The sequence below is a fragment of the Leuciscus leuciscus genome (genome assembly GCF_965113295.1).
Source record: "Leuciscus leuciscus genome assembly, chromosome: 19".
NCBI lineage: Eukaryota > Metazoa > Chordata > Actinopteri > Cypriniformes > Leuciscidae > Leuciscus > Leuciscus leuciscus.
In genome coordinates, this window is record NC_138743.1 from 38,665,279 (window position 1) to 38,684,904 (window position 19,626).

Genomic DNA, 19,626 nt, shown 5'->3' on the forward strand with positions numbered 1-19,626 from the left:
TGTCGAGGTAAAATGGAGACATGGAAGTAGGCGTCCTTCAGGTCAATTGCTGAAAACCAATCATGTGGTCGCACACATTCGAAAATGCGTTTGGCCGTGAGCGGATGTGATCTTGAACGGCAGCCTGTGGATGGAGCGGTTCAAGACGCGCAGGTCCAGGATTGGTCGTAACCCACCGGTTTTCTTGGGAACAATGAAGTAGGGGCTGTAGAACCCAGACTTCATTTCGGCTGAAGGGACAGTCTCGATCGCACCCTTCGCCAGTAGAGTGGTGACCTCCACTCTCATGACAGGGGCATTGCTACCGACCATAGTGAAGCAGACTCCCCTGAAGAGGGGAGGAGACCGCGCGAACTGAATCGCGTAGCTGAGCCTGATGGTTCTCGCGACCCAGCGGGACAGTCTGGGAAGCTCTAGCCAGGCTCCCAGGAACTGTACCAGCGGTGTCATGCGAACTACAGACGTTCCCTCGGTGGTGCAGCGAGGCGGAATGACCGGCCCGGACGTGGGTGGCATAGCGGCCCGGTGTGGGGGCACGGTCATTAGCCGCGTCCTGACAGAGGAGACCAGGGAAGGACCAGCGTTCGGCGGGGGTCAGCTCTGCCAGGGGTCTGGCGACAGAGGGGGACGAGAGTGGCGTGGCCCGTGGCGGTGCGCACTATCATCCGGCTCTGTGTGCTCAGGGTTGGGGGTGCCAGTTCTTTCTTTAACCACATTAGGGTCAGGGGACGAGCAGCAGGGAGTGGAGAACAAAAGATTCTCCCCCGGCCCTCCACCGAGTGGCCCTGCTACCATCTCCTGAAAAGAACTGGTTGCCAACCCAGAGCAGCCCGTCTCAGGGGCGCCGCTTAGCCTGGCGTTTAGCGGGGCGTGGGGCCGGAGATGGCTGGGGCGCCTTCCTGTGGCTTCCTCCATGACGCGGCCCTGGTGAAGGCTGCTGCTGGGGCCGTGCGGGAGGGGCGGGAGCCGCGGGAGGGCGCCCTCGGCGGAAAGCAGGCTGAGGGTTCTGTGTCAACGGCTGGGTGGAGGCAGCAGCGGGCCGTCGGGGCAGAATATGTTTTATAGCCTCAGTCTGCTTCTGGGCGGTCGAGAACTGTTGGGCGAAGTCCTCGACCGCGCCGCCGAAGAGGCCGGCCTGGGATATGGGGGTGTCAAGGAGACGAGTCCGGTTTGACTCGGTCAGTTTGACTTTGACCGAGTGACTCGTTCGCTTTCACTCGTTGGCGCGAGCTAAAAAGCAGCACTGGATGCAACAGCGATGCTGACCTGGCGATCTTGTTGATGGACTAGTAAGTAAATCTCTTATTTGTAAACTTGTTTGCGTTCTATGTTGTATGTTGTTGCGCTTGCTTGTAGTATGTCATTTTTTTACGATGCTGTTCATTCATTCATTGTTGATAATTAGACCAGTCCAATAATTTCCACATATGTCTAGCTAGCTTTCAATTATCAGAGTTGTTAGCAGACTTGCTAACAAACACTCGTTTCTCTTACGTGTTTTTACGTTATGTTTTATTGCCTAGCTTGCCTCACAAACTAGTTTGCCAGCTGAACTCAGGTGTTGTGAGGTGTATTTATCACGTAGTACTTTTTCTGGTTCTGATTTCTTATGGCGTGTTTACTGTGCTTATACAAACTTTAGCTGACTAACAGTGAACTTCCTGACTGTAACTTTACTTGAAATTTTTTATGAGTCAATTAAACTTATTATTATCCTATTACCATCATCAGTAGTTCAGTAGACTATGCAGTAGCCTAATATTTGTATGAAATCGTGAAACATTACCTGGTCAATATCTTCGGAGTCTATCTGTGCCTGTTCCATGCCCGACGATTCTATCCTACCGAACAGGTACCGCGGTACAGGGTGGGGGTGGGTATTTACGACAGTGCAAGTATTCCACAGCGACTCTAGGGGTCGCTGTTTGACAAAAACACAATTTCTACATAGTGTGCCTTTAACTATCTATACCATATTGAATTGCATAGCATCATAATTTTCTCCATTGCATCGTATTACATTGAATCGAATCGAAATCGGATCGCACCGCATCGTTATAGTGAATCATATTGCATCGCATCGGTAGCTGCTTATATGTATCTTTAATGTATCGTATCGTTGGCTATGCATCGAGATGCGCATCGCATCGGCCTCAGTTATGGAGATGCACATCCCTAGTCTATATAAATATAAGAAGAAGCGCCATAATACTTCTTTCTTCTTTTGTTTAATGGCGATTTACATTCTCAGTGCATATCGCCACCTACTGGGTGGTCTTGCTATTTTTTTATCTTATCTTTTAATCTTTCATACATTTTTTTATTTATTACTGTGAACAGGAATTATATTGTTTATTTAATGCTAAATATATTTATTTAAAGAGAGATGAACTGACCTGAAAAAAACAGTCTGTGCTTTCAAAGATAATATACTGTATAAGTAAATTTTTTATGTTTAGCCATTTTACTACCACATTTGTTGTGAGATGTATCACATATTATTACGCATTTTATTATAGAAATACATTATATAGAAAATGTCATGTTTTTGTGTAAATAACACAAGAAAACAGAGAATAAACTCTTCAACGTCACTAATATTACTGTACAATCTATACGACTCAAAATCATCTTTAGACTTGATTTGATCAACTTTATTAATCCTGAGGGGAAATGTACACGTCACAGCAGCACATAACACACAATAATAATAATAAAAATATAAAAACATTTACGACAACAACAATTATTTTACAGCATAAGTTCCACAATAATGAAAAACATGAATTAAAAATGAATTAATGAAACTGTAATTATGTGAGATTTGATGACTCTGTGTGCATGTGGACATTAGAAAGAGGATTTACAAGTGTGTGTGTGTGTGTGTGTGTGTGTTGTTTAATCTGACACAGAGACACTGAGGAGTAATAATAAACCCTAAATCCAGCATAGAGGGGTTCAGTGAATGTGGTGTTGAATGTGTGTAAGCGTGTGAGTGTGTGTGTGTCAGAGACGGTGTAGAAGGACAGAGTGCCGGCCGACACGTCCACATACACTCCTGCTCTCTTACAGGATGAAGGGACGACAGGAATATCAGTGTCTTTATCATTGTGACGGACAGAGAATCTGTTATCAGAGCAGATCAGACTCCAGGATTTATCATTCCATCCAAACTCACAGTTTCTCCGTCCTTTCCTGCTGATTCCTTTATATGTCACTGATATTTCAGCCTCATATCCACTCCATTCAGCCTCCCAGTAACAGCGTCCAGTCAGACTCTCTCCACACAGAACCTGTTCATGCTCATCAAATCTCTCTGGATGATCAGGATACGGCTGACGCTCAGTCACACACGTCACTGTCCTGTTCTCCTCAGACAGAATGAGTCGAGTGTTTGCTGTGTTTGGATCCAGTGTGAGATCACAGGCATCTGAACAAAAGACGAGAAACATTTCACTAAATGAGACAAATCAACAATAAATCACTAAATGATTGTGTGTGTAGACCTACATTTGTGTGGTCCTGCTGTCATTCTGAACTCTCCACAATGATCCACACTATAAAACACAAACATGATTCATATTCAATTTCTAAAAGAAACACAAGAAAGAAACACACACACACACACACACACACACACACACGTCTTGTATATTTACAGGTAAAATGAAGCGTCTCGTATCAAATCAATAAGGGTTTGTCGGATTTGTCCAGTATTTTACATTAGACTCACACAGTTGAAATAACACATTAGGATTTTGCAGTATAGAGAATACTAATAGCAAATATAATAAAAAATACTAATATTGTGTGTGTGTGTGTGTGTGTGTGTGTGCATATTAAATCATACTTATCTGACCGTAATCAGTTTGTAGCAGTAAATGAAGAGATGTCTCATCGATCACAAGTTCAGTATGGCGTACCACAAGGCTCAGTACTAGGACCGTTGCTGTCCTCAAGGCTAGATTATTGTAATGCTCTACTGGGTGGTTGCCCTGCACGCTTAATAAACAAACTACAGCTGGTCCAAAATGCAGCAGCTCGAGTTCTTACCAGAACCAGGAAGTATGACCATATTAGCCCGGTTCTGTCAACACTGCACTGGCTCCCTATTAAACATCGTATACATTTTAAAATATTACTGATTACTTACAAAGCACTAAATGGTTTAGCTCCGCAGTACTTGAGCGAGCTCTTAACGCATTATAGTCCTTCACGTCTATTGGACTCATTAGACTCATTAGACTCGCACTCGCCAGTTAATAATACCTAGAATATCAAAATCAACTGCTGGCGGTAGATCCTTTTCCTATTTAGCACCAAAACTTTGGAACAGTCTTCCTAACACTGTTTGGGAAGCAGACACACTCTGTCAGTTCAAAGCTCGATTAAAAACACATCTCTTTGACCCAGCATTCACATAATACATTATAGACTTCTATAATTCAATGATTAGGCTGCATAGATTAGGTCAGCCGGAACCGGGAACACTTCCCATAAATCCTGATGTACTCGTTACATCATAAGAAGAATGGCGTCTACGCTAATTTTAGTGTCTTTGTTTATCCCAAGGTTTTCCCGCAGCCTGCCGGATCCAGGCCGTATCCAGATCTGGTGAAGGACCTTCGCCTGGACCCGATGACAACGCAGTGCTGAAGTGCCAACTAGTCTCTCCCTATGGAGGATCCCTTTACCACTCCAGATAAAGCGTTTTCGGGAAATTCGTTTCACGTACCTACCCCGAAGTAACAAAATAAAATTAAATTCTGTATCAAAATTTTATAAGGCACCAGTACTTTGTTTAGGCTTGGTTTGTAGGGAATTACAAACCTGTGCACATATATTCAAACGCACATAACTATAGAACCAATTCTTAATGCGCATGTGAACGCCATCAGCGTTTATCACAGGTTCGCGTTTAAAGTCTGTGTAGAGCGAATGGTGTCGTCTTAGCGGCCCCTAATTTAATAACAAATGATCGTTGTGACGGAAGCGAATCAATCAAAAATAACTTTAGCTGGAAAATAACTTTATTAAAGAACCGCTATAAAGCCAAAACAATCTCTGTTACCTTAAATTATACGCTTATCTCTGTAAAGCTGCTTTGAAACAATCTACATTGTTAAAAGTGCTATATAAATGAAGATGACTTGACTTGACTTGCACCATTCTCCCTTTGAACGCAAGAGTGTGTGTGTGTCTCCAGGTTTAGGGCTGAATGGGGAAAAGGAATCATTGGGTCTGTCCAGTAACTCATGATGAACACTTTACAGAGAAGCTTCATTTGCTCAGACTGTCTGATGTAAAGCACATCTGCTCCTAAAGCTGAAGGCCTATTGTTTTTTATAGGCTATTATTTGGATAATCTATTAGTATAATATTTCACACATTATCAGAGCTTGGCAGACAGATAATTATTACACTTTTAGACATTAGTCAGATTAATTAATAGATTATAGCCTAATTAATGTTATTGTGAATTTATAATTTATAGTATTAATCATATAGCCTATAAGACATCATAAATAATCCTGTCATATGACGTAAAAATATATTTAGATAAAAATGAGCCATTATTATTACATAATACTCACTGTTTACCCATCCAGATAACAGCGGCAGAATATCTTAAAGCAGTGTTTCTCAACCTTTTCTCCAGGTGACCCCTATTTTAACATTCAAAATCCTAAACAACCCTTGCAAAACTTGCAGACACATTTTATTTACTTAATGTATTACAAAATCAGTTATTATGTTTTCAATAAATGCAACAACAGCAGAAACATTAAAATAATAGCAATAATAACAACTATGGCCGGATCTGACGTACATCCTAATGTAATCTTCTAACATGTCGTGCCCGTGGACGGGGGGGGGTTCGGGTCGACTCTCCTCCTCACTGCCGAAGGTCCAGAATTTAAGCCAGATATGAGGTCACTGAGGGCCGGACCACAGTATTTTTCCAGGTGTATATAATAAATGTGGTGAAATAATTGCATAATATAGTATAACATTACTTCTAACATCTTTTTGGATCGGTAAGATTTTTAATGTAAAAAAAAAAAACAGTAATATTGTGAAATATTATTCTAATGTATATCAGTTGTTTTCTATGTGAATATATAATAAAGTGTAATTTATTCCTGTGATCAAAGCTGAATTTTCAGCATCATTACTCCAGTCTTCAGTGTCACATGATCCTTCAGAAATCATGAATAATATGAGGATTTGATGCTCAAGAAACATTTATGATAATTATCAGTGTTGAAAACCGTTATTAACATTTTTATTTCATTTTGTTTCTTTTTTTTTTTTTTTTCTGGATTTACTTTTTGGAACTCTTGTCAAACTTTTTGGATGTTTTTGGAGTTGACTTCTTGACTTTTGTTTCTCTCTGAAAATTTGGACTTTCCTTTTCATCAAATTATAGAATTGAAAACATTTTCCCAGAACTCTCATCTGTTTTTTCTGCATTTGGGTTCACCCTTTTTGACTTCATAATGAATGTGTACATATTTTGAATGATTTTTTTTTGTTTTAAATGATTACCTAGCGTTCGTACCTTCAGTGAAATAAGTTGTCAAAGTTAAAAATAAGTCAAAGCTTTAGAAGGAGAAGAAACGACAAAATATAGAGACAGAGGAAAATAAAGAGTGATGGAGATGAGGAGAGAGCAGGGATTGACAAATAATCTACTGCCCACTGACAGGGTTTTAAAGCTTTTCTTATCCTTTTTTTGGCCTTCAAACGTCTTGAAATGCACATATGTAGATCAGAGAAATGTTGACATGTTCTTTCCTAATAAAAGCATCACGAATATAACTCTAAAGAACATTCTTTCCATTGATTTGCACAAGCAACTGGTTAAAGCTATAGGACTATAGGATAATACATTTTTTTAATTTTTTTTATACCCTTTATTTTACCAGGTGATGTCCCATTGAGATATTCAAATCTCTTTTACAAGGGAGCCCTGGGGCTAACAATTACATTTTTTGTAATTGTTTAAAATGTTCAAGTGGGATAAAAACAGAAAGCTTCAAAACTTTTTGGAGCAAATTCCAACACCAAGGAGCAGCATAACTAAAAGCAGTCTTACCAAATTCAGTTGTTATACGTGGGATATTTAGAGCCAGAATGTTAACGGAGCGGAGATTATAAATGGAATGATTCCAGGTCAACAGACTGTTAAGATAGCTGGGTAAATTACCGTTAATAACTTTGTAAATAAAAATATGCCAGTGGAACCATCTATGCAGACCTAAAGAGCTAAAACCAGTCGCCTCATAAAGACGACAGTGATGAGTGCGTGACGGCAGTGATGATGATTGTTTAATTGTTTTTGCCACAACAGCATTTTCAGAAAAAGGTGAGGTAGATTCTTTAACATTGGTAGTGATTTTTATCTGGTCCAACAGCTGTCGTGGGATTTTTTTAAGGGCTCATTTTAGTTCTTCTATTGAGAAAAGCTGGTTGTATGGCTCTATATTACTAAAGCTAAAGTTCATTTTCTCCTTCAGAAAGCAGAAAGTTCTCAATTGATGAATTATTCTCAAAAGTTTTTGCTAGAATGCTTGCAGTTTCTTGTTTTGAAGGCAAGATTAATCATGTTGTTTGATGTTGTATTTAAGGACCACTGTTTTTGACCTTCATTTTTCCTATCAAGTTCCATATTTTGTTTGATGGAGAACTTGTTGACATGCTGGAAACAAATATTCTCCAGCTTTTCTTTTTACCAGCTCTACACATCTTGATAAGATGTTCAGTTGATGGATGTCTGAAGAAGTCTTTCAGCTTTTTCCCTCTCTTTTATATCTTCCTTACATTGATCATTCATTCATTCAATCAATCTTTATTAAGGACACAGAATCCCGGTCCATAGTGTTAAAAGAAAACAAAAAGGAAAATAATAGTAATGAAAGCAAAAAAAAATAAAAATAAACTGGCAAGAGTGCCAGTGCTTCCAGATTCTTGAAGTAAACCTGACCGAGCTTTTCCTCGGACAGACCAAAGCTTGTACAATACAGTTTGACTGATTCAGGACTCTACACATAAATGTATAGATACAGTGCCTAATGCTAACTGCACAAGATCTTATTCCACTGTTAATAAACATCTCACTTGCACTGCTGTGCCGCGGTACTTTCAATAGCATTCTCAGAGAGTCATTGTATGCCACCAGAGCCTGCATGCTCTTCTTTTTGTAGCTGCGCCAGAGGTGCGCAGCATACAAAGGAGAGCAGAAACTTTTATTGGTGGAACACATGTGAAACTTACGAGCCAATACATTAGCCTGCCCATATAATTTACACCTCTGCCTAAACAAGTCTCTATCGTCCGAAAGGTCATTTGTAATATAGTGTCCAAGATATTTAACCTCATCTCTGACCTGTAAAACATTTCCACAAAGGTAAAAGTCTGGGAACATCAACTTCTGATCCACTTTTGTTTTAACAATCAGTATGTGGCTTTTTAGAGCATTATACTTAATATCAAATGCATCGCCATAGGAGGAGCAGATATTCAGAAGCTTCTGCAGGCCTGCACTATAAGGGCTTATCAGTACTAAGTCATCTGCGTACATTAAATGGTTACACAAGACATCACCAACAAGACACCCAGTATTACATTCATTAAGTTTCACAGACAGGTCATCAATATATAAACTGAACAAAGATGGAGACAAAATTCGACCCTGACGTACTCCATTACTCACTTTAAAACAGTCTGATATAGAGTCGCCCCATTTCACCCTCATAGTCTGACAAGAATACCAAACAATAAGAATCCTAGTAAGGTATCCTGGAACACCTTTCTGTTAGTTTATCAAACAATTCACCATGACTAATACGGTCAAAGGCTTTAGAAGCATCTAGAAAACACATGAATATGGTAGACCCCTGGTTGTTGTATTTATCCAATAGTTGTGATTGATCAAAAATGCACATGTCTGTGCCATGCCCATGCTTGAAGCCAAATTGGTTAGCTGTGGTGTACAAATATGGCTCAAGTCTCGACAATAGAATCCTTTCAAGCACCTTTGACACAGAGCTTGCCAAGGCTATAGGCCTATAGTTATTCATGTCACTAAGTTTACCGGTCTTATCCTTAATCACAGGGACCAATACAGTCAGCAAAAGTGACTGTGGCTAAAGGCCATGTACCAAAAAACCTGTAAAACAAATGGCCAGTAGAGGATAAAGTCTTGTACTGGCATATTTTTAAATGTTCAGATGTAATATTATCTAGCCCACTAGACTTCTTATTCTTCAACTTTGAGACTGCATCGTACACCTCTTGAGGAGTAACAATCACTCCTACCTGTCTTTCTATAGCCCCGCCCCTTTTCACAGCACCCCTGACACAGTTATACAAATCATAATAGTGCTTTTGCCAGAGCTGACATATATTCCCAGTCACCCCATTGATATTGGATGAAATAGAGCTTCTACTGCTATACGCTGATTTCACGCAGCCGCCATTTTGAAATCGAAAGTGAGGCTCCGGTGGGAAGAACCCCGGAAGTAAAGATAAACAACAATGCCTTGGATTACCAACCTGAAGCTGCTGCCGCGATTTACACTATTGGATGTTAATATCCAATATAGGATATGTATATAGTTCATTCCTGCTTCGTTTTTTACATTCTCAATTATATTATAAAAAATTAATTTTATTTATAAATGAATTTCACTGTATATAGTCTAAAGTATGAAAGAAATGTTTGTACATTTTTAGAATTGACACAACATCATTAAACACAACAATACGCTATCACATTCACGACTCTCCTGTGATTAAAGGCGACACTTCCGGTTTTCTTCCCACCGGAGCCTCGCTTTCGATTTCAAAATAACGGCTGCGTGAAATCAGCGTATTAAGCATCCTGACTTCTTTCCAAAAATCATTATAGCTATTTTGCAAGTTAGATGCAAGGGAGTCTGCCCTTAAGGTATTCTCATTCCTCTTGATGTACATGAGAGCATATTTAAACTTAGCATTAGCCCTTTTCTTATGTTCGAACACAGATCCAGATCTTGGCTTTCCTGCTACCGCCCAGGCCTTAAATGCCTGCCGTGCCTCAGTGTGTGCTTCTTCCACAAATGCATTCCATCCAGGTTTGCCAGCATAAGCATTATTCTTTGGTTTACATAGGGGCCTGCCTGACCTAATTATACTATTCAAAATAGTGTCATATAGGCTGAGCAGTTGCGCACCATGGTCTTGTTTGGAGCAGTTCACATCACGACACAATATGGTATCTTTTGGGAGCTCATTGTCCTTCAGGTATTGCTCATTTATCTGCGTGTATGAATTTCCTCCCAGGTAAGACTAGACCAATCCGGTTTCTCTCCATTTACCCAATTTACAGAGGCATTACATGTAGCATATTTAGGAATGCCATCCAGATTACAGTAAACAATGAGAGGCATGTGATCAAATGTGGCCATATTATAATCTATCTTCATGTCACTAATGCAAGTATGTCCATCTTCAGTACTCAAGCAGTGATCAAGCCAAGATGTAGTGTGCCAGGCATCACTGACATATGTATAGCTTTCCACTGGCAAGATAACCTGACTGGACAAAACTAAACCACTCTCATGACAGAACCATTTCAAATGTTTACCAAACGAGGATCTAGCATCAGAGATGTCAGCATTCATATCTCCAACTACCTGTATGCAAGTGCAGTCTATTTATATACTCATCTTCATTATCAGGACACTCATAGGGCATATACACATTCAAAACAATACATTTAGAATCATTACAATGGACTTCAATACCAATAGCCCAGTCCACCCCGAGTCTTAGCACTTTAATCAGACTGTCATAGTTTTTCCTCCAAAAGATGGCAACACCACCCGGTATCCTACCTTTAGCCAATTTAGAGTTAAAATCTGTGGTGGATTCCCCAACGCCATGAAAATCCTTATGTAATCCATTAAGATTATCAAGGTCCTGTTTCGCTAAAAAGGTCTCTTGAATGCACAATACGTCACACGTTTCAAAGAGTTTATCCACAATACAGTGTTGTGCTTTATTCCCGTCGCTGTGACCCACTTTCAGTCCACGTACATTATAAGACACAATGGTGAAAGACATTGCAGTCAAACAAATGATCATCAAACTATGGATGCAAGCCATCTAGATTTGTTGTTTAGAGATGTTCTTAGGACAGTATCATTTGCTATAGATTTATAGCATTCCTGTGAAATTCTGCACAGCACCTGGGCTGTCCTTCGGAGAGCGTGCAAATCTCTCATAACAAAGAGTTTGAAACTGATACTGCTTTTTTAATTAGCCATCTTTGTACTTTTGTTTCTTCCTCTCTTCCTTTAACCCTCTGAGGTCTGAGGGGTTTTTGGGGTCCTTGAGATGTTCTGACATGCCCTGACATTTGTGCTTTTTTCAGTTGCTTATAAACATATTAATGGCAAAAAAAAATTACACACTATTTAGCACAAACAGGGCTACCATAATATGTGAGCAACAAGAATGTACATGTCTGCATTTTTGAGAGAATAATGTTTATGCGTGGTTATTGAAAAAACTAAAAACTAAAGTTTCTGAAATAAGGCCGCCTAGTGTTTTTTCTTCAAAATGATGTGAAAATCATCCTGCCCTTATCATTCACATAACACAATACATTGATTTGAATTTTGCAAAGCACTTTCTGTTTGGAAAGGCAATATGCGGAGTGGGCGTCAACGATCATGCATATTTAGTGGTTCACACCTTAGGAGACAATGGGGCCTGCATACTTAATGACCCTTTCATTCAGGTGAGTCACTGAGCCACAAGAATGCAAGAGCAACAGTTGGAAGCATCTCAATTATTTTTTATTTTTCCACATAGTGTGCTTGCAATTTGGCCTATAATATCCTAGGAAAACATGTCTAGTAATTGTGCAGTTAATTCTCATACTGTATTTTCAGTTTTGGAATATTTATCCTCTCCCCAAATTTGTCACTAATAAAACACAATAAAAATTATTTAAAGAAAAGGCTTATTACCTTATTACCTTTTAATAGTTTGTTTACATCTACCTTGTAAATATATTTTTTTATTAAAAAGGTTACAATTACAACAACAATTCAAGTGTAATCTTTCTTTGTAAAAACTAAAGTATACATTTTATCATACATATTTCAAAGTTAAGGATTTGATTGATTATTTGATTACTTTATTTTTGACAAAACATACTATATTTAACATGAGCAAATATTGGCAAACAAATATTGGCTTATTTGAGTTGGCAGATATTTTACAGTAAAAATGTATAATCTATCCAAAACTAATCAACAAAATGTTGTCTTTCATATGTCTGTAACATAGGTCTTTCGTTTTTATTATAAGAAATATAAATGTTAATTTGCAGTTTAATACGTTGCTTATACAAATACATTTTATTTCAACATTTCAGTCGATTTTTACTCAGTATAGCAATACAGTTTGCTAAAACCGAAACATTCATTCACAAACAGAAACGCCTGACTGTAACGTTGTTTTTATGAAATATTAGGGCATATAAATGTTAATTTTCAGTTTACTCATCTCAGTATAGCAATACAGTTTGCTAAAACATCATCATTCATTCACACAGAGACGCAATTTAAATTTAAACTGTCTTTTTGCGAGCTGTGATAAACAGCGGGCATCTCTGCGGCTGCCGTTCATTCATTCACAGAAACGCGATTAACTTGAGAAGGAAAAAAAACTTACTACATATTCGGATCCTCTCTCCTGCAATACCCGCACTCTGAGGTAGATTTTCCGTTATTATTATTCCTCACAGCGCTGCCAGATGGTGTAAACACGTAGGCTACAATGATATGATTAAACTTGTGTTTCCTCGAGCTGATATGGGGGCGTTCACAGGTTTGCCTCAGTAATTTGCGTTTGAATAGCGCGCGCTCTCCGTGGGCGGAGTCACATTACCTTTGAATGAGCTCTAATGAGCTCGACTGGAATCGCTCTCTTTTAACACAGATTTCACAAGATGAGAATATTTTTTTTTTATATAAATTACCTCATTTTAAAGAAGAGAATTCAAGCTTCATGCCTGTGTGACTGTATGCCTGTTTGACTCAGTATTCGTTGAGTTATTGTTCATTTTCGGACGCGTTTCAGAATGGTCTTCACTGACAGAGAGAAGGCAGAACTCGCATCACGTTTATTTTTCTTTATTTGGCAAAAAGCACAACACTTTGTTTTTATTGTGAGTATACACAAAAATAATACACATTTAACAGAATCGATTGATGTATGAAACTTGCTTGTAATATCAAAGTCAACAGAGCAAAATTAATTTCTTTTGAACTGAACTGAAAAAAATCCAGCAAAACGCGTGGGCGCGTTTGTCGACCTCAGAGGGTTAATGGTTACAATGATTGGGAAATGGTCACTTTCAAAAGATCATGATAAACTTTCCATGATAGGTCTAAAAAAGTTCAGGCTGACAAACTGTCAAGTCGATTGCAGAGTATGTTCCATGTTCCGGATGTAAATGAGTATTTGATCCGTTATTTAAAAGATGAAAGGTATGGTTATCTATAAAATCTTCCATCGTCTTTCCTTTTGTATTGCAATGATTACGGCCCCACAGAAAGTTGTGGCAATTCAAATCTCCCATGAGAATAAAGGGAGATGAGCGACAGAGCGACAAGGTGATCCAGGTCCATGTGTGTCAAATTCAGGAGGAACGCAAATAGAAGAACAACACACACGTCTGCTGTAACTGTGGTGGAAAACATCAACATGTTGTCATTGTTTTGATGCAGTGGAATGATCACCAGTGCAGTGTCCCATGTGGATCACAGAAGAGGAACTGTACTGGTTTACTAGTGTCAATCATACTCCTGTCACCTGTAGATTGCTGTTAATATTGATATGACTATGAATCACATAATATCTTATTGAAATGGCAGTACCACCAGAAGCCTGCTTGTTATTGGCGCCAAACGTATTAAAAGTAGTAAAATTTATGATAATTGTATCTCCTGAAGACATACAACAAGAGGACAAATTAATACAATTAATTAACACTTCGTAAAATTAGCCCTGACACCACGTCACTTCTGTTGGATGATAAAGTTTTCCATTACCGATTAGGAAGAGTAGGAACAGTTCTCCTAATTCTGCCTTTAGGAGATAGGCTTCTACTATGGTGCTCACTCTCTTTCATTTCCACATCTTTAATTTGTCTTGCCTTTGAAGTTTCTTCTTTTGTCTCTTGAAGTTTCAAGCTCTTGTGAAGAGCTTGCCTTTCTGTTCTTTTATTAGGGGCCAAGCACCGAAGGTGCAGAGCTACCTATTGTATCTGTTCCCGTTCTTATTATTATTATTCCGCTCTGGGAGTCTATGGCAGCCCATAGAACCGCTTGCGGGAAAGTTATGAAATTTGGCACACTGATAGAGAACAGTCCAATCTGTCACCATAGCAAATTTGGTGTCTTAAAACCAATCCATCTAGCGCCACCAACTGTCCCAATTTGCACTCATGTTTATGCTAATAACTTTTGAACCACAAGGGCTAGAAACACAATTATTGTTTCCTCTGATTCCCTAGCTCAAGACGATTCGATTGCACCCTATGACGTCATTTTCCATTATGGAAAATTTTCCGCCATTTTGAATTTTCCGAAAAACCTACTTTTTCGAACTCCTCCTAGGCCGTTGCTCCGATTTTCACGAAAATGTAAACAGATCATCTCCAGACCAGGCCGACAAAAACTTTTTGGAAGTCAAGTTGATTCGTCAAACGGTTTTTGATAAACACACAAACAAATTTTATGTAGCGTCTGTAGCACTGTAGCGAAAACAGTCGTAAGGCTGTATCTCCGCAACGCTTTATCGGATTCAGACCAAACTTGGTACATGTCATCCCAAGCATGACCTGAGGCAACATGCTGCGTTTCGGCGCAGTGCCACCTACTGGTCCGGAGTTATGAAAAATGGCTATTTTTGCTTATAACTTCTGAACAGTTTGTCCAAAAATCATATTGGTCCAAAATTGGTCTTGTTAGATTCAGGGCAACACGCCGAGTCGACTGATATCCAATTTTACCACATCGGCCATTTTGACTGTCGGCCATTTTGAATTTTGTGCTAAAATGCTGTATTTTAAGAACGCATGAACGGATTATTATGAAACTTGGTATGGGTCATCAGCACGATGCCTTGAAGGAGCGTGAGAAGTTTCAAACCAGCGCCACCTAGTGGTCAAAAGTAGATAGACGAAACCGTTTTCGTATAGCGCAGCACCAAAGTTGAGGCATGATGCCAAAAGGACTATTTAAGCTTTATCTCTGCAATGCCTTGACATAGACACCAAACTTTGTATGTGTCATTTTCACTTCACTCTAACCACATCACATCAGTTTTGTAACTGCGCCACCTATTGGTCGAAAGTGATAATCCATTAAATCATATTTTTAATTACTGTTTATATAATTTCAGACATTTTGACTAGATTCATCTTTAAATGTCTTTAAATTGCTCCTTGCTGCAGTTGGTATAACACTCCCAGCCATGTTCACAGGTCTTGTCGTCTTATTCTGCTTGGCCCCGATAATTGCTGCTTGCAGCTATATTTTACCTTTTGATTCTCAGTTGTTGAACTCTGATTGAGATGAATGTCGCTCTGAATTCCTGAATTCTTCATCCTTGAGAAAAGATTACTATAGTTTACAGTTTGGGGTGTATCTCTATGCATTCAGGTGATATCTGACTGGCAATCTATGGTTTTCACAACTTTTTTGACAGTAGAGGTTAAATATTTATTCAAAATGAAAATATGGGCAGCAGCCACCATTTTCTTTGTTTCGGGGTAACTGATCCTCTTTGTACATCTGACCTTCTGTGTTGAATGATCACCTGTGCAATGACAACATTTTGATGGTATTTCACAACTCTCCTTGTCATGGCCTTCCTCACCACAGTTACAACAGATGTGTTTGTTGTTGCAGCTGTTGGACCCATCTCTGTACTTTTTATATATTTTTTATCAACATTTTATTATAGCTGTATCAGAAACATATATCTGTGTCAGTACTTTTGACAATTGAAACACTGTAGAAGGTTGGGTGCTAATAGTCCACAGAAACACTTAGATACCCAATTCTTGCTTATTGAAAGTGATGATGTATGTATTAGTTATAATCTTTCGTTCTTCTCTTTTGATTATTATTCTTTTTCCCTTAATCTTTCCCTTCACTTCCCTCATCTAAAATATAAAACACAATTATAAACTGATATTTTTTCTATTTTCAGGGGTTTAGAAAATGGATGATTCAATATTAGGGCTGTCCATTTAATGCCAAATATCCGCACGAGTGGAAGTGCGATACTGATTTTATACAACAGTTAAAAGTAAAAAAAGTTAATTACTGCTCTTCTCTCTAGTAATATGGCTCATAGTCTTAGAGCTCAAACATGACAATCTGGGGCTCAGGTCAGGAAGCAGACAGACTGGCTAAACCAAACTATTACATTATTTTCAGAATTACTGAAGTCTTGTTTTAAATATAATTCTTTTTAAGTTTTGGTGTTTAATGTAACACTATCTAGTGTAAATTATAAATCACGTTGGAGATTTGTGCTGGCTACTGTATACAGGCCACCAGGGCACCATAAAGACTTTATCAAAGAATTTGCTGACTTTCTATCAGAGTTAGTACTGGCTGCAGATAAAGTCATAATTGTTGGTGATTTTAATATACATGTAGATAACGAAAAAGATGCATTGGTACTGGCATTTAAAGACATTCTTAACTCTATTGGAGTTAGACAACACATGTCAGGACCTACTCATTGTCGTAATCATACTCTAGATTAGTGGTCGACCGATATTGTTTTTTTGATGGCCGATGCTGATATCTTAGAGAGCAGGGTGGCCAATGGCCGATATAAAGTCGATATTTTTATATATATATCTATTTTAATCAATATTTGATAAATTATAAATAAATTATAAAACAAATCTTTAAAATAAACATACTTTTATACTTTAGATGGCAACTTCTTGAATCTGCAATCCTATTACAGTATTTTTCACAAAGTAACTGTTTAGAAATATATGAATATGTGAATAAAAAGGAAGTAAACACTGTAACAGGGCACTCAGTAATCTGGTAATTTCGTGCTGGTAATCATATTTTTTCAAATAAAGACAAGGTAACGCTAATTTTACATACAGCACAGTGAAAACGATATGAATATGACACAGTTGGCAACTGGATATATCACAAATATGAATATGACACAGTTGGAAACTGGTTATCAGCATATTTTAAAATGAAGGATTTAAAGTTTTTCGATCGTGTCTCCTGTGAAGCTGATCTTCTGTTCGCATTCACTCACTTCGCACGGACCGACCATCACTTGCAGACAGTAATGCACACTTCACAAGATATCCCAGCTGGATTCGATTAAATCTGCAAGGTTTGTGAAATTAAATGTTTATTACATATTCAGAGATTTGTTTAAATTACGTAGATGTGCATTTGCTGAATGTTGACAGCAAATGAGAAAGTATTTTAGCCTGATTGTTTGCCTTTTCTGGTACAAATAATATAAAAGCAAACGCTTTACTTTACTTACTTCGCATACCATTTACTTTCTTTGTTTACCAGTTCTGTCTAACAAAGTATTAGATATGACTGACAGAGATCGTAAATTAATGAAGACGGAGAATGTGAGTGAGTGATGTGTGTGTGATCTGAGGAGCTGCCGTTGCCGTTCTCTTCTGGCACCGGTGTTCTCAGCGCCGCCCGTCAAAATAAAAGTCCCGCTTCCTACACATCGGCCAATCAGAAAAACTTATCGGCCGATGCTGATATTTAAAAAATGCCAAATATCGCCTATATATCGGCCTTGGCGATATATCGGTCGACCACTACTCTAGATCTAATATTATCACACGGAATCAATGTTGATGCCATTGAAATTCTGCAGCAGAGCGATGACAGTCTGTGTAACTTCAGTCTCGTGTAAACTTCATGTTACAAATATGTTAGACCTATCACTTCTGCCACTAAAGATTGCTTTATTAATAAACTTCCTGATCAGTTTCATCATCTCAGCATCCCAGATAGCTTAGAAGAACTCAATATTGCGACAGAAACTTTTAACTCTCTCTTTTCCAGCACTTAAGACACAGTTGCTCCTTTAAAGAAAATAGTCCAATGCCGTGGGCCCTTAAAGGAACATGCCGACTTTTTGGGACTTTAGCTTATTCCCCGTACCCCCCAGAGTTAGATGAGTCCATACATACCCTTCTCATCTCCGTGCGTGCCGTAAGTCTGTCTGACGCACCCACGACTAGCCTAGCTTAGCACAAAGACTGGAGGTAAATGGCTCCAGCTAGCATACTGCTCCCAATAAGTGACAAAATAACGCCAACATTTTGTTGTGATTTGTATAGTCACAGCGTGTACAAATAACAAGGTCACATGAGACACAGACATCTTCTAACCGTATACATACTGGGAACTATATTCTCAGAAGGCGAAGCACTGCTACTTTGGCGTACCTTTTAAGCTGGTTATGATTTAACCGCTTGTTAAAAAACCGCAACTTGATCGTACAGAATTAGTCAATTACAGGTCGATCTCGAATCTACCATTCAGTCAAAGATACTAGAAAAGGTGGTATCCTCATAACTATGTTCCTTTTTAGAAAGAAATGAAATCTGTGAGGATTTTCAGTCAGAATTTAGACCGTACCACAGTACTGAGACAGCTCTCATTAGAGTTACAAATGATTTGCTCTTATCATCTAATCATCACTGCTGGCGGTAGATCCTTTTCCTATTAAGCACCAAAACTCTGGAACAATCTTCCTAACATTGTCCGGGAAGCAGACACACTCTTTCAGTTCAAAGCTAGAATAAAAACACATCTCTTTGACCTAGCACTCACACAACACATTATAGACTTCTATAATTCAATGTTAGGCTGCATAGATTAGGTCAGCCGGAACCGGGAACACTTCCCATTAATCCTGATGTACTCGTTACATCAAAAGAAGAATGGCGTCTACACTAATATTAGTCTCTCTGTTTATCCCAAGGTTTACCGCAGTCAGCCATATCCAGGCCGTATCCAGATCTGATGAAGGACCTGCGCCTGGACGCGACGACAACGCAGTCCTGAAGTGTCAACTAGTCTCTCTCCTGTGAAGGCCTCCCTCCCCTCCCTTTACCTCTGTACCGATAAAGCGTTGTCGGGATAATTCCGGTTTGCGTGGCTACGTGGAAGCGATACAAATTCTGTATTATAAACTTTAAAGCCAGACAAGTAGTTTGTTGAGGGTTGGTTTGTAGGGAAGGACTACACGCCTGCGCACATATATTCAAACGTGCATACCTATAGACTGAACTCGTAATACACATGTGCACGCCATCAGCGTTCTCACAGGTTCGCGTGTTTAAAGTTTGCGTAGAGAGAACTTAAGAGTTTTCTGTTAAAACGGTGTTGTGTTGCCATTCATATGTTTATAAGCAACTGAAAAAAGCACAAATGTCAGGGCATGTCAAAATATCTCAAGGACCCCTAAAACACCCTTAGACCCCCTAAAGGTTCAAAGAATCTATATTGCTAAAAGCACTATATAAATGAA

The 19,626-nt window shown here is 38.9% G+C and overlaps 1 protein-coding gene and 1 pseudogene across 2 annotated transcripts in view; both read right to left on the reverse strand.

The window, feature by feature from the left end:
* Window positions 1–19,626, reverse strand: part of LOC309482478 (NLR family CARD domain-containing protein 3-like) — a 199,886-nt pseudogene that overhangs the window by 103,887 nt on the left and 76,373 nt on the right. The gene's annotated exons all lie outside the window — the stretch shown is intronic.
* LOC309482539 (stonustoxin subunit beta-like) overlaps window positions 2,633–19,626 on the reverse strand; it is a 45,748-nt gene continuing 28,754 nt past the window's right edge. Inside the window, exons 4-5 of the mRNA XM_082148001.1 lie at window positions 3,511–3,557; window positions 2,633–3,430 (exon numbers count right to left, since the gene is read on the reverse strand). Coding sequence (XP_082004127.1) covers window positions 2,814–3,430; window positions 3,511–3,557 — 664 coding nt within the window. The 3' untranslated portion in view covers window positions 2,633–2,813. The remainder of the gene's footprint in view (window positions 3,431–3,510; window positions 3,558–19,626) is intronic.